The 13,304-nt window shown below is 38.9% G+C and overlaps 1 protein-coding gene across 3 annotated transcripts in view; it reads right to left on the bottom strand.

Annotated features, from left to right (window-relative positions):
- Positions 1–5,477: 5,477 nt before the first annotated feature.
- The window catches only part of dnajc6 (DnaJ (Hsp40) homolog, subfamily C, member 6), a 42,301-nt gene continuing 34,474 nt past the window's right edge, over positions 5,478–13,304 (bottom strand). For 2 of the 3 annotated variants that reach the window (XM_058403874.1, XM_058403871.1), the window contains 7 exons: positions 12,779–12,925; positions 10,883–10,981; positions 9,722–9,859; positions 8,953–9,252; positions 7,715–7,863; positions 7,219–7,395; positions 5,478–6,437 (listed from right to left, as the gene is read on the bottom strand). In XM_058403874.1, the coding sequence (XP_058259857.1) occupies positions 6,336–6,437; positions 7,219–7,395; positions 7,715–7,863; positions 8,953–9,252; positions 9,722–9,859; positions 10,883–10,981; positions 12,779–12,925 (1,112 nt within the window). In that variant the 3' untranslated portion in view covers positions 5,478–6,335. The remainder of the gene's footprint in view (positions 6,438–7,218; positions 7,396–7,714; positions 7,864–8,952; positions 9,253–9,721; positions 9,860–10,882; positions 10,982–12,778; positions 12,926–13,304) is intronic. The other variant, XM_058403872.1, reaches the window with a different exon arrangement.

Raw genomic sequence — 13,304 nt, 5'->3', positions numbered from 1 at the left:
CACTGGAAAAACAGTGGGGGAAACCCCAGGGGCATGATGGCTTAGTGGTTAGCCGTTGTCTCACATGTCTAGGGTGGGAGATTCAATCCCACCTCTGCTCTGATGGCTGATTGGCATCTCTGAATGATGCCTGTGTGTGTGTGTGTGTGTGATTATGCCCGCAATGGGTTGGCTCCCCATCCAGGGTGTCCCCTACCTTGTGCCATGAGTCCCCTGGAATAAACTCTAGGATCTCCTGTGTAGGATAAACAGTACAGAAAACAGATGGATGGCTGTTTTAAAATAAAAAGAAAAAATGAATATTGGGCCTCATGCTTATAGCTGTTCCTTCTGAATAATTAATTCATATGTTGGCGCTTAGGGTACATTGCAGGATGCGACTGTTGCCATCATCAAAGTAGCAGGCAGGTCCATTATTCGACTTTGTAGGCAAGCATCATGATTTTAAATACAAAACAGGAAACAGGGGGAAGCAGCAGTGTACTGTGTGTGTGCTGTTTCCATTTTGAGAACTTCAAGAGTTAATAACAATATGGAAAAGTACAATGATGTTTAAGAACATTTTTATACAATGAAGTGATGGAACTGCCATCAGAAGGGTTAAATCCCAGGTCTGCCTGAGAACCTCAGTAGGGCTATTTTGTTATTTATTCATCTGGCAGATATTTTCATCCGAAGCCATTTACAAGTGAGACAGAATAGCAGGTCAAGGGTCCAGAAAACCTTTAGCTATACAGGCACTGGCTCAGAACCTTAACCACAGAGAGAATTAATGCTAGAGAAATAAATGAACATGTGGAACTTCCACTATTAGTCACTATGTTAGCTATATTAGGCACTATGTCAGCTGTTACTTTAGAAATATTAACATATTAGGATGAGTGCATTAATATAACCCTGTAATTTAGTCTGCTGTTACTGAAAATGAATGAATACTGTACGTGAATTTTTTTACAATACAATAAAATATACGCCAATCAGCCATAAAATTATGAAGTGAATAACTATGATTATCTCCGCATCATGTCACCTGTTAGTGGGTGGGATATATTAGGGAGCAAGTGAACATTTTGTCCTCAAAGTTGATGTGTTAGAAGCAGGAAAGTGTAAGGATTTGAGCGAGTTTGACAAGGGCCAAATTGTGATGGCTAGACGACTGGACTCCAAAACTGCAGCTCTTGTGGGGTATTCCTGGTCTGCAGTGATCAGTATCTATTTAGAGTATCCAACACAATTTAGGCAGGTGGCCATAATGTTATGCTTGATCAGTGTAAGTACATACGATATAATGTAAATAATATCAGGTGAATGCCCAAGCAATATATATGTAAGCTCTCAAATTAAAATTAAAACAATTAAATGTTGTCACTGAACACTGTAATTTGATAACAGTAATAAAGCTCAGCTTTTCCAAACATATTCACAGCAGCAGATGTGCAGCATAATGAGTGCAAGCCTTTAGATGTTTAATCACATTATATCAACAGACCTCACATTGGTTACTTACGTGATGGATGACCACTGGATGACTCACACACCACACACACACACACACACCACACACACACACACACACACAACGATGTAAAACCCGCAAGCAAGGTTCTCCTGAAATGATTACAGATCATTTCACATCATTTCCACAACAAGAAGGTAGCAGCAGTTTAATGCCACATAAAAATTGCATTTTCATTTGAAAAAAGAGAACAATAACAAAAAACAATATTCTGTTCTGTTCTATGGGTTCAAAAATTAGGCTAATGGTACTTTCACACATTCAACAACTCACAGCAAAAAAGCACCTGGAGAGCATTCATTTTCAACAAGAGCTGGTGACATAAGTGTTGGTGGGCAAAAGTAGAGAAAAGCTTAACTTGATGCAGGGGTGAGACAGCTGAGAGAATGTGATTCATGCCCAAGAGCACACGCTCATTCCTTTCCAATGTCACTTGTTGCTGCCATCTTGTGTGAAATAACTGAAATCACATTTTCTAGCTGAGTAAGATTTCTTCAAGCCTTCTTATTACAATAACACCCTTAAATGATTTACTGTTCAGTCAGTACTGGTCCATTAGGTAATTGTGAAAACAGTGAAACAGTGGTTTCTTCCTCATTCTCCACTGGATTAGTCATTAAGCATCTAAATATAACTCTAACCCGCATTTCTGAACACATAGGCGCCTCTCAAAGCTTTTGAGACGCGACTATGTGTGTGTTTACAATGAAATGCAATCCAGCTATAAGAATGATTTCCAATATCTTCTTCTTTTGTTAAAGGCATTCTTAAAGGTTCTTAAAGGTTATCTGAATAAATATATACACTGACCAGGCATAACATTATGACCACCTGCCTAATATTGTGTTGGTCTTTATTTTGCTGCAAAACAGCCCTGACCCATGATGCACTGTGTATTCTGACACCTTTCTATCAAAACCAGCATTAACGTCTTTAGCAATTTGAGCAACAGTAGCTCGTCTGTTGGATTGGACCACAGAAAGGCCAGCCTTCACTCTCCTTGGCCACCCACCGGTTCACCACTGTTCCTTCCTTGGACCACTTTTGATAGATACTGACCACTGCAGACCGGGAACACCCAGAAGCGCTGCAGTTTTGGAGATGCTCTGATCCAGTCGTCTAGCCATCACAACTCAAACTCCCTCAAATCTTTATGCTTGCCCATTTTCCCATTTTTCTAACACATTAACTTTGAGGACAAAATGTTCACCCCCACTAATATATATATATATATTCTGTATATATAAACTAAGTATGAAAAATGTATGGGTTCATATCACATATGTATGGAGACTTCTGGGACAGCCGTTAATGTTAACACAAAAAAATAACTTAACTGATTCAAGTCAGTTAAAGATAAACACTAATTAACTCATTGTTTTTTAATGTTGTTACTGAATAAGACTTATAAACTGCTACCATTTTCAAAAGGCCAATATCCCAAAGGGCACCTAAAGTCTTGTGCAACTTCCTCAGAGTCTTCACTTTGCTGACTGTGCTGTCTGCTGTATTTCATAGTCCCTTCCCATAGGCCAAATTTTTTTCCTGGTGGATTAAGCCATTTATTGTTCAAAAGTTTAAATCCTGGAACCAACAAACTGAATCTGCTCAGTTATATCTTGTCTTGTCTCATGGGATAAAAGCTGTATCTTGTCTTGTCTCATTAAATAAAAATCACTGACCAAATGAGATAAATTGATCAGATATATATGCAACAACATGCGCATGCTATGAAGCAAATTAAATATATAAAGACAAATGAAGTAAGAATTAAGCAAAGGGCTGTGTAAAGGCTGTTTTATATACTGATGTCTGTATCAATTTTAATAAACTCTCCTTTAAACAAACTTATTTAAAGCATACACAATCATAACAAAACTGAATATTATAATTATTTACTTAGGTATTTTCTGTTGTGGACATAGTATGCCCCAGACTTCAAGTGTGTGTGTGTGTGTGTGTGTGTTCAAAATCAACTGATTTGGGACACAGCCTATCATAACCTCCACTTAAAAGCTTATTTAAAGATTATATTTACTTTTTCCATTCAAATTGCATTTAATTTAAATAATGACAAGTCAATGTCTAAATAGTATAAAACAATGTAGGTTGAAGAGATTAATTTTAATAACTGTCACACCTCCCTTGTATGTTTGTGGCATCCCACATTCATTATATCGTAAGAGTTTCCTCTTCCTGTTTCCCTGTTGTCATATTAGGTAATTAGCCGGCACCTGTTGCATTTTCCTCCTCTCTGATTTATTTAGCCAAATGCTGTGTTCCTTTAGGCTTTTGTATCACCAAAGCATATTAGAAGTTGTGGGTTATTAGTCTGGTGTTTGTCTTTCTATCTGAGTATCCTTTTTGACCCCAACCTTGAAAAACAGGGTCTTAATTTTTGATTCAACATGTAAAGGGGGAAAAAAAAGTAACCAGAGATGATTTTACGTATCACATACTCTCTTGCCCATTTATTTGTGCAGCTCACTTTTTTTTTTACGGGTGAAACCGAGAGAGGGAACACGTAAAATAAAATTTCAGTAATGGTGATACAGCAGACAGGCAAACACAGAACTGTATCCAAACCACCTTCTTACATAGTACAGTATTATTGGTAACACCACACGTTCACTACTGTATACAAAGATTAGCTTCAGAACAACAGGACAGCCTCAAGGTGGAAGATAATCTAGTCCAGAACAGCTGAGGGAAGAGGAATGTCTGATTCCAGATATGGTGGTCCATCCAATAATGAACCGTTGCTTGATATTCTAAGAAGACATTCAGATAAGTCTTTTGCAGAGAGGGAGAGGCAGTCGACTGAACGATCCAGAAGAACCCCAAACGTCAACAGCAGGATCCAGTTTTTCACATAGGTATAGAAATCATGAGCAATGGATATGTTGGTACCACATGTTTATGCACATATCTATTGTATATCATGGTTAAAGAGTGCCATTCCAGTGCAAATATACCAATTGAGAAAGGGCAGATCAGTTGTGTGGCTTAGAGTCATTACATCTGGGCTGTGTACCACTTTACAGGCCTAACACATGACTTGAAGCTATCCAAATATTGCAGAGGTTGACCAGAGGAAGTTCAGTGAAGATGACAATATTGAGGTCTTCTTTTCATGATATGTGAAATCAATTTGAAAGATTTCTACAGCAAAAGAAGCAATGAGGAGTCGGTCATTCACATTCCCTAACATGAGAGAGCTAATGAGAAAAAAAAAACCTAGGAGAATTCTATACATCAGTGCACACGTATACACACACATACACACTCACTCACGCATACTCAAGCCAAATATACATCTTAATTCAGTCCGAATATTTTGTCAAGTCAAAGTCTCTTGAGAGAGGCGACCAAATCCTGGCTCAATACTACTACAATAATATTAATTATAAGAGACATAATTAGATATTTTATATTATTCCTATAGGATATGCTGAAAATCTAGCAGTATTATTCACTTTAAAAACATTTGCATAAAAAGTGTGGACTTGAATAAAAATAAAACATCAAATGGATTAATATTTAAACCTATTTTTAAATTGAACCATATGAATGTATATATTTTCTAGTGTCTAAAGGAAACTTTATTTATTTTCATCCATTAATAAGGCCAATTAGAACAAATTAAAATGGGTCTGTGAATATGGAAAGGCACCAAAAAAAAAAACTGAAAATCATTTTTTTTATATATATATATTCATCAGTTCATTCTCATTCCAAAGTTCATTCTCATTCCAAATAAACTCTATTAAGTGTTTAGTCATTATTTTGTAGTGTCAAAATGATTTTCCTTCAAGCAGCCCACCTACTGTATCATCTCATTACTCACTCACGATTATTTTCATAAATGTGCACTGTAATTTTTCCACTGCTAAGTTTTTAGTACTTGTCTGTCACGATGAATTAAGCAAACGCCACGATACGTTATTTTTCATTATGAATATTATTAGTAGCTACTTGTGTTTTGTTGTTTTGGACTCTCTATGCTGCGAGTAATCCATTTGTCTTAAGACTATTTTTGTAAACAATACAACATAAAATACAGTGCAGCACATTTCATACACACAGATACATCAGTAGTCAGTGGAAAACGTTAACTCCTAGGCATTTGCGTCTCACAGATTCTGTTAAATATAATCAATATATCTAGCTGCATGTACAAAACTTCTCTAGTCGATCGTTATTTCTGTGCTTTCATGCCGGCGCTTGAACTCCGACAGCCTTATATCACTTCACACAGTGTAGATGTGTAGAAGAGCAAATTTTTTTTTTTTTACTGTATGCTGAAACTGTTTTCTCATGCTAATCTTATCTCTCAGTGCTAAGTAACAATAAGGCCACGCTTCAGTGTCGTCACCGACCTGCACATGGTCTACACCACTTACACCACTATATGTAATTAAGATCGGTTTAATGTGAGGCAAGATGTTTAGGTGTTGATCTAGCTTACTACAAAAAAAAAAAACAAACAGAAGAAATACTGTATTTAATGAAAAGAAAAATACGTGAGTTCTAGCTCTGGGGAGAACACATGACTAATGTCTAAGTTCACGTAGTAGCTCGCTCATCAGCTGATTTATGAGACCAGTTACAAAGTCGTTGCACACAGTCACACTATGCAGGCCGATGCTCTAGTGTGTGCAGTGTACAGAGCAGGATGTAGGAGACGGAGGAGAACAGCGAAGGGGGTTCTGATGAACGTGGACGTTGTCTCATGCTGTTCTGAGGAGGAGTGGTTGAGCAGTTGTGTGTAAACAGCAGCAGGGTGGGTTTTTTCTGCGGTCGCTCTGTGCAGCAAGTCTCAGTAAAGAGCTTTTTGTCCTTGGCTTTCAAACTCTGACCACGCATCGTTTAGTTCCATAAAAATCATCTTGGCATATTGTTCATAGGGCTGTCCAGTGGCCTGGAGAAAGAACAAATTTTAGATATATTATTCACACTTTTTAATAGAAAAGCCCAAAATTATTATATAAAATGCAATTTCTATTCAGCTAGAGAAATTACTTGCCTTTCCTCACATGACAAGTTGTTCAAAGAACTTTCTCAAAAAATGTGTCAAAATTATATGAATATTTTGTTTCAGTTTTCAGACATTTCATTCGTCTCCAGGAACTTACATCTGCATCATGTTTTGCTTCCCTGGAGTACAAAGCTGTGCTTGAATAAACTTGTAGCATTACAATTTCTCTTCAAGGGAACTAAGTGACACAAACCTGTTCTGGCATGACAATGCCCCAGTGAACAAAATGAGCTCCATGAAGACATGGCTTGTCAAAGTTGTTAAGGAAGAACTCAAATGTTCTGCACAGAGCGCGGACCTCAACCCACTGAACACCTCTGGGATGAACTGGAACACTGACTAAACCCCAGGCCTCCTCACTAACACCATTATCTGATCTCACTAATGTTCCTGTGCCTGAATGAACACAAATCCCCAAAGCCACACTCCAGAAGCCTTCCCTGATGTGAGGAGCTTATTATAACAGGAAAGAGGGACTAACTAACCTACTGTATATGTGCTTGTTCAACAAGCACATATACAGTAGGTATGATGGTCAGGTGTCCATATGCGTTTGCTATGAAGTGTTTATTATATATATATATATATATATATATATATATATATATATATATATATATATATATATATATATATATATATATATATATATTGACCCTCTTACCTTGTCTGGGTGGACGACCAGCACAGCCTTGCGGTAGATCTTCTTCACCTGTTCAGGTGTGACAAGGTCAGCCATGCCCACAGGTTTCCAGCGGCTCTCTCCTTCCCACAGCACTGTGTGCATTGTGGAAAGTAGAGCACGGATATTGCGCTCCTTCCCCTCGATCCAGTCCAGGATCTGCAGCAAACACACAACACAGGAGCTGTTTCATGGGCAAATCTGCTGTGATATAACACCTGGGTTTATGTGCTAAAGGCTGCAGTTACAGTCTGGGTAGGAATTATGACTAATCCTTGATTAAAATGAAATCATTAACATGAAATTCTTATCCAAACAGACTTGTATGTATAACACTGGTCTGAAGATTACAGGATTACAGAGCTTTGTGAGGTGTAACAGTATAATGCCAGGCACTAATGATAATTTAGATGGATGTAAACTGACTATTCCCTATTCCCATGTACCCAAAAATAAACCCATTAGTATTCTTTCTCACCTTGAGCTTTTCTGGATCCATCTCTTTTGCCATCTCTTCTTTTCTCATCTCTGCTATAGTCTTTGGGCCCTTCTTTTCCTTTCCGCCAATAAAGCCTTGTCCTGATAGCAGGTCATCAAAATTAGCATCAGTAGCCTTCGGTTTGGTACCTGAGAAAAACGTCAGAAATGCTGTGTTATGCTTGGTGCATTAACTCACCCAGGGTTAGTGTGAGAGTTAATGAGTGGTTAACAGATTGGACTACTTATTGGAAGATTGTCAGTTCAAATCCCAGAACCACCAAGCTGTCACTGCTGGGCCCTTGAGTAAGGCCCTTAACATTCAACTGCTCAGTTGTAAGTCACTCTGGATAAGGGTGCCATAAATGTAAATGTTTTTAGGGCCCTTGGATATTTAGGACACTTCCCTGAACAACCACCAGAGGGCAACTGTGCACGTGTGAAATAAAGTCTCTTCCATTTCCTTGGTTCGTTTTGCTCACCTGTTCTGTGTTTAGTGATTAAACACTTTATTTAAGTTCCTGTTTTTCACATAGTCTTTGTCTACATTCTGTTTGTAACCTGTGTGTTTTTTGGCCCCAGCCCCGGTCTAGTTTTTGAGGCTTTCTGTGTCTGTGTTTGGTTTTGCTTTCTTTGTTCTCAGTTCCTGGTAGTTGTTTGCTCAGCACTGTAAATAAAAGAAAATGTTGCATTTGCTTCCGCCCTCAGCCCCTTGTTGTGACAGATGTCACACTTGTTTTAAAATATTTTTGATCTGTTTTATAGTTACATATAGTGTTCTGAAACATGCACAAGAAAAGGTGGTTGCTATTATCCCTTACGGTACATTACTTTAGCTACTAACAGTCATTCACTGATCTTCCTTTTTTTCACTTTTCTTTTTGTTAATGTTAAAGCCAGAAAATGAAGCTTGTCATCTTACAAAAAAAAACAAAAAGCACAAAGTCCTCTGCACAAAGTTCTCCCTTGGCAGAAAATATATTGACTGCTACAAACCACTGAAAGTCTCCTTACAGAAAGCTTCTAGATGTTACTTTGGTAAATAACAGCATGTTTTTGTCCATGTATTACTATTATAAGATTATGTGACTTGTCTTCCATACAACTTCTAGTGAATTAGCTATAGTGTATAATATATATAATAACGTACTACAATAAGTGCATCAATATTCGTTAAAGGGTGAATGGCACATGGAATATAAGCACATCAGCATCTTAAGGACTTCGTTTGTCACTGACCTATGTTGGGTGGTACTTTTCCCGCTGGCACAGCTCCACCCATGCCAGAGAAGCTGACGTTGTAGTTGGGCCTGTTTTGAGGAGAGCTGTGCGCCATGGATGGTCCTGGGGCTTTGGCCTGAGCCTGTGGCTGCCACTGACCTGCACCTCCGTGCTGCCATGAGGGGAAATTCGTGCTGGACTGCCAGCCTGCTGTGGTGTGTTGGGGAGAGGCAGTGGGTCTCTGGGGGGAACTCATGGGTGGAAATCCTCCCCCTGTTCCAGTTGGCGTAGTAGGCTTACTGGAGAATCCTGATCCACCTGCAGGAAGAAAAGAAACAGGAAATTCCGAATTGTTTTTCTTATGGCTGCTCCAGTTTTGCTCCTGGAGTCAACACAGTGGATCACTGATATATTTATTTGATTTGGCACAGGTTTTATGCCAGATACCCTTCCTGATCCAACCCTCCACTATTATCCATGCTTGGGATCAGCACTGGGAATGCACTGTCACGTTCAGCCCTAGTGACTGGGGTTGGTTTATTGGCCAGGAATCAACCCAGGCTGCTGTAATGAGTGTGCCAAAGCCTAACCACCAGTTCGCCAGTCCACTAGACCATGGCTCAGCAAAGCAATAAAACTGATATAAATGCAACTGCATGTGTCTCGATAGCAGTACCGCAAGAAGTTTAAGAATACAATATATATACATAGAGCATAAACTCATCTTTCCATACCTGTTGTTTTAATACCTTTAATAATTACACCTTATCATTTTTGTTTACTTTACCTCCCAGACTGGCTCCCAGGTTGCCGATGTCAGCGAAAGGGTCCAGGGTGTTTGGCTTGGCCTGGTGAGTAGGAGTGTTGTGTACAGAGCCAGTAGGACTCGTACCAGCTGATTTACTGCCTACGTTAAAACCACCACCTGCCAGCACAAAGGCTTGTGAAATACACCTTATGACCTCAGAAAACCTTTTATATACTCTATACATTCACACAGCGAGCAAATAATACTATAATAATACAACCTGCATATTTAAAGTGCATAAATATATACATTCAAACAAGGGATGTTCATTTATGGGGAAGTTTTTGTGTAGAAACCTAATTTTAGAGTCAAAACCTGTCTTGACCAATTTGCAGCTCTTACTTGTACGTTAATTTTTGAAATAGAGTAAAAGTAAAAACACTTAATAAACTACCCAGTTTATAGCAATATGCATGTGTATGTGTGGAAAAAATGGCATTGTCATCCTGTGAATTAACAAATAGTCTAATTTCTTTTGTCTAAAAACATGAACTAGTGTCTGAATACATGGCAGTCTATTAACACTCGTTGAAAACGGTTTAACTTTAACAGTGGTTCAAATGTATAGCTATGAGTTAGAAACATTAGCTAGGGTAACTACAATTAGTCAGCGTAGCAGTTTCACTGATGCTATCCTTCCAGTAGCAGATATCAGATAAGTGTTTGAGCAACACAGCCAGCTAATATTATGCAAGATGGTGCAGATGTAGCAGCTAGGCTTTTCCAGACTAGCAACCCTTTTTACTATTTTCTGTGTTATATTTGTTAAGTTTATTGGTTTATTTCATTTTTTAAATTTATGTTGTAACAATTGTGTTATGCTTAAATGTCCTTGTTGTTTTTGTGTACAATGACTATAAAGTATCTTACCTTTCCTAATGTTAGGCAAAGAATCATCTAATTAAATAAAGGGCTATCAAGCTAGACAACACTAATGTAACTATCATATGTTGTTATGAAAACCATTATCCCATTTAACTAGCATGCTAGTTTGCTAGTTGGGTGATGGCATGGCATCGACCAGCTTGTATTTTGAAGTAAGGATGAAGCAGGTGATATATGAGATTATATGTAGGTGTAATTCATAAATTCTCCAGCAGATGTCCTGCTCTGGTGTTTGTGGTATTGAATTTCACTTGCCAGGTGGAGCTGTTCTGTTCCAATCCCATCCTCCTCCCATAGTGCTCTGCTGCTGGATGTTTACAGTGGGTGTAGCGGGGGGCACGGGCGAGCTGCGGCCTGGCAGGGATCGGCACAAGTTAGACCTCATTCAGCTCCAGCCATTTTATACTGAGGTAACAAAATGGTCACTGGAAGTTTGCTTTGAGTCAGGTTTTTGCTCAAAGTGCTGTTTCATAAATGTGCAGATATTTTAAAAATCACTGTCAACTCCATTACAGGAAATCATAAAGCTGGACAGACTAAATGAGTAAAGTGCTCTGTTAGACTCTGTTTAGGTATTATGGGTAATGTGGGATACTGGTAAGTACAAATATGTAGTGTAAACATACCAAAAAGCTAATAAAAAGGAATTTAAACTAAAAAAAAGTAAATCCAGAAATTACACTATGCTGATTTACACACAACTAATACACAATGCTGATACACACATAGCTAATACACACACTGCTAATACACAATGCTGATACACACATAGCTAATACACACACTGCTAATACACAATGCTGATACACACATAGCTAATACACACACTGCTGATACACACACTGCTAATACATACTGCTGAAACATACGGCTAACACACACACTGCTGATACACACACTGCTGATACACACACTGCTGATACATACTGCTGATACACACACTGCTAATACATACTGCTGAAACATACGGCTAACACACACATAGCTAATACACACACTGCTGATACACACACTGCTAATACATACTGCTGAAACATACGGCTAACACACACACTGCTGATACACACACTGCTAATACACACACTACTGATACACACACTGCTAATACATACTGCTGATACATACAGCTAACACACACTGCTGATACACACACTGCTAATACATACTGCTGAAACATACGGCTAACACACACACTGCTGATACACACACTGCTGATACACACACTGCTGATACACACACTGCTGATACACACACTGCTGATACATACTGCTGATACATACAGCTAACACACACACTGCTGATACACACACTGCTAATACATACTGCTGAAACATACGGCTAACACACACACTGCTGATACACACACTGCTGATACACACACTGCTAATACACACACTACTGATAAACACACTGCTAATACATATTGCTGATACATACAGCTAACACACACACTGCTGATACACACACTGCTAATACATACTGCTGAAACATACGGCTAACACACACACTGCTGATACACACACTGCTGATACACACACTGCTGATACACACACTGCTGATACACACACTGCTGATACATACTGCTGATACATACAGCTAACACACACACTGCTGATACACACACTGCTAATACATACTGCTGAAACATACGGCTAACACACACACTGCTGATACACACACTGCTGATACACACACTGCTGATACACACACTGCTAATACATACTGCTGAAACATACGGCTAACACACACACTGCTGATACACACACTGCTAATACACACACTGCTGATACACACACTGCTAATACATACTGCTGAAACATACGGCTAACACACACACTGCTGATACACACACTGCTAATAGATACTGCTGGTACACACATGGCTAATACACACACTGCTAATATGGGTAGCTTGATGATTAAGGTGTTGGAGTACTGATTGGAAGGTTGTGAGTTCAAATCCCAGGTCTACCAAGCTGCCACTGCTTGGGCCCCTGAGCAAGGCCCTTAACCCTCAATTGCTCAGTTATATAAAGTGAGATAAATTGTCACTCTAGGTAAAGAGGCGTCTGTCAAATGCCAGAAATGTAAATGTAATGTAAAGGCTGATCCACATACTGCATACACACACTGGCATAAGCGCATGCCTTACCCAAGCCCATGCTCTGCATAGTGGGAGATGGAGAGCGTGCAGCATGCAGAAAGGGCTCTGGCTGTCTCACATTACCTGGTCCCAGGAAGGCCCCCATAAAGTCTTGAGGTTTTGCAGCAGATGGAGCTGACCCGAATGGGTCAAAAGCTGCATAAAAGTAAAAGAAATAGTGTGAAAACAACTTAAATTTAGTTTGTCAGAACTGCTGTTGTACGTTTATAGTTAAAATAATAATTATAGACAACATGCAGCTTAACAGAATTCATGTGAGATTTTGACAAATCGATGTATCCCAAAAGTAACACTGCCGTCCATGATTAGTTACCCCTGCAATATTTAGTTTTTTAATTCATTTTGTTGTTTCAACTCCTCTATGAACTTTGCCTTTTATGGTGTTTTGTGGGTATCACTAACTAAATCAGCTGTGCTGTGAAGACAGACATTTATCAGCATACATACATACATGAGGGCAAAACTAAATAAGTAGATTGATCTCTCAGTTGATCCATTTCCTGCAGGTATTTCC

Source organism: Hemibagrus wyckioides, linkage group LG11 (genome assembly GCF_019097595.1).
Source record: "Hemibagrus wyckioides isolate EC202008001 linkage group LG11, SWU_Hwy_1.0, whole genome shotgun sequence".
Classification (NCBI taxonomy): domain Eukaryota; kingdom Metazoa; phylum Chordata; class Actinopteri; order Siluriformes; family Bagridae; genus Hemibagrus; species Hemibagrus wyckioides.
The sequence above is the reverse complement of the archived record's forward strand: the minus strand, read 5'-3'. Positions and strand labels throughout refer to the sequence as shown.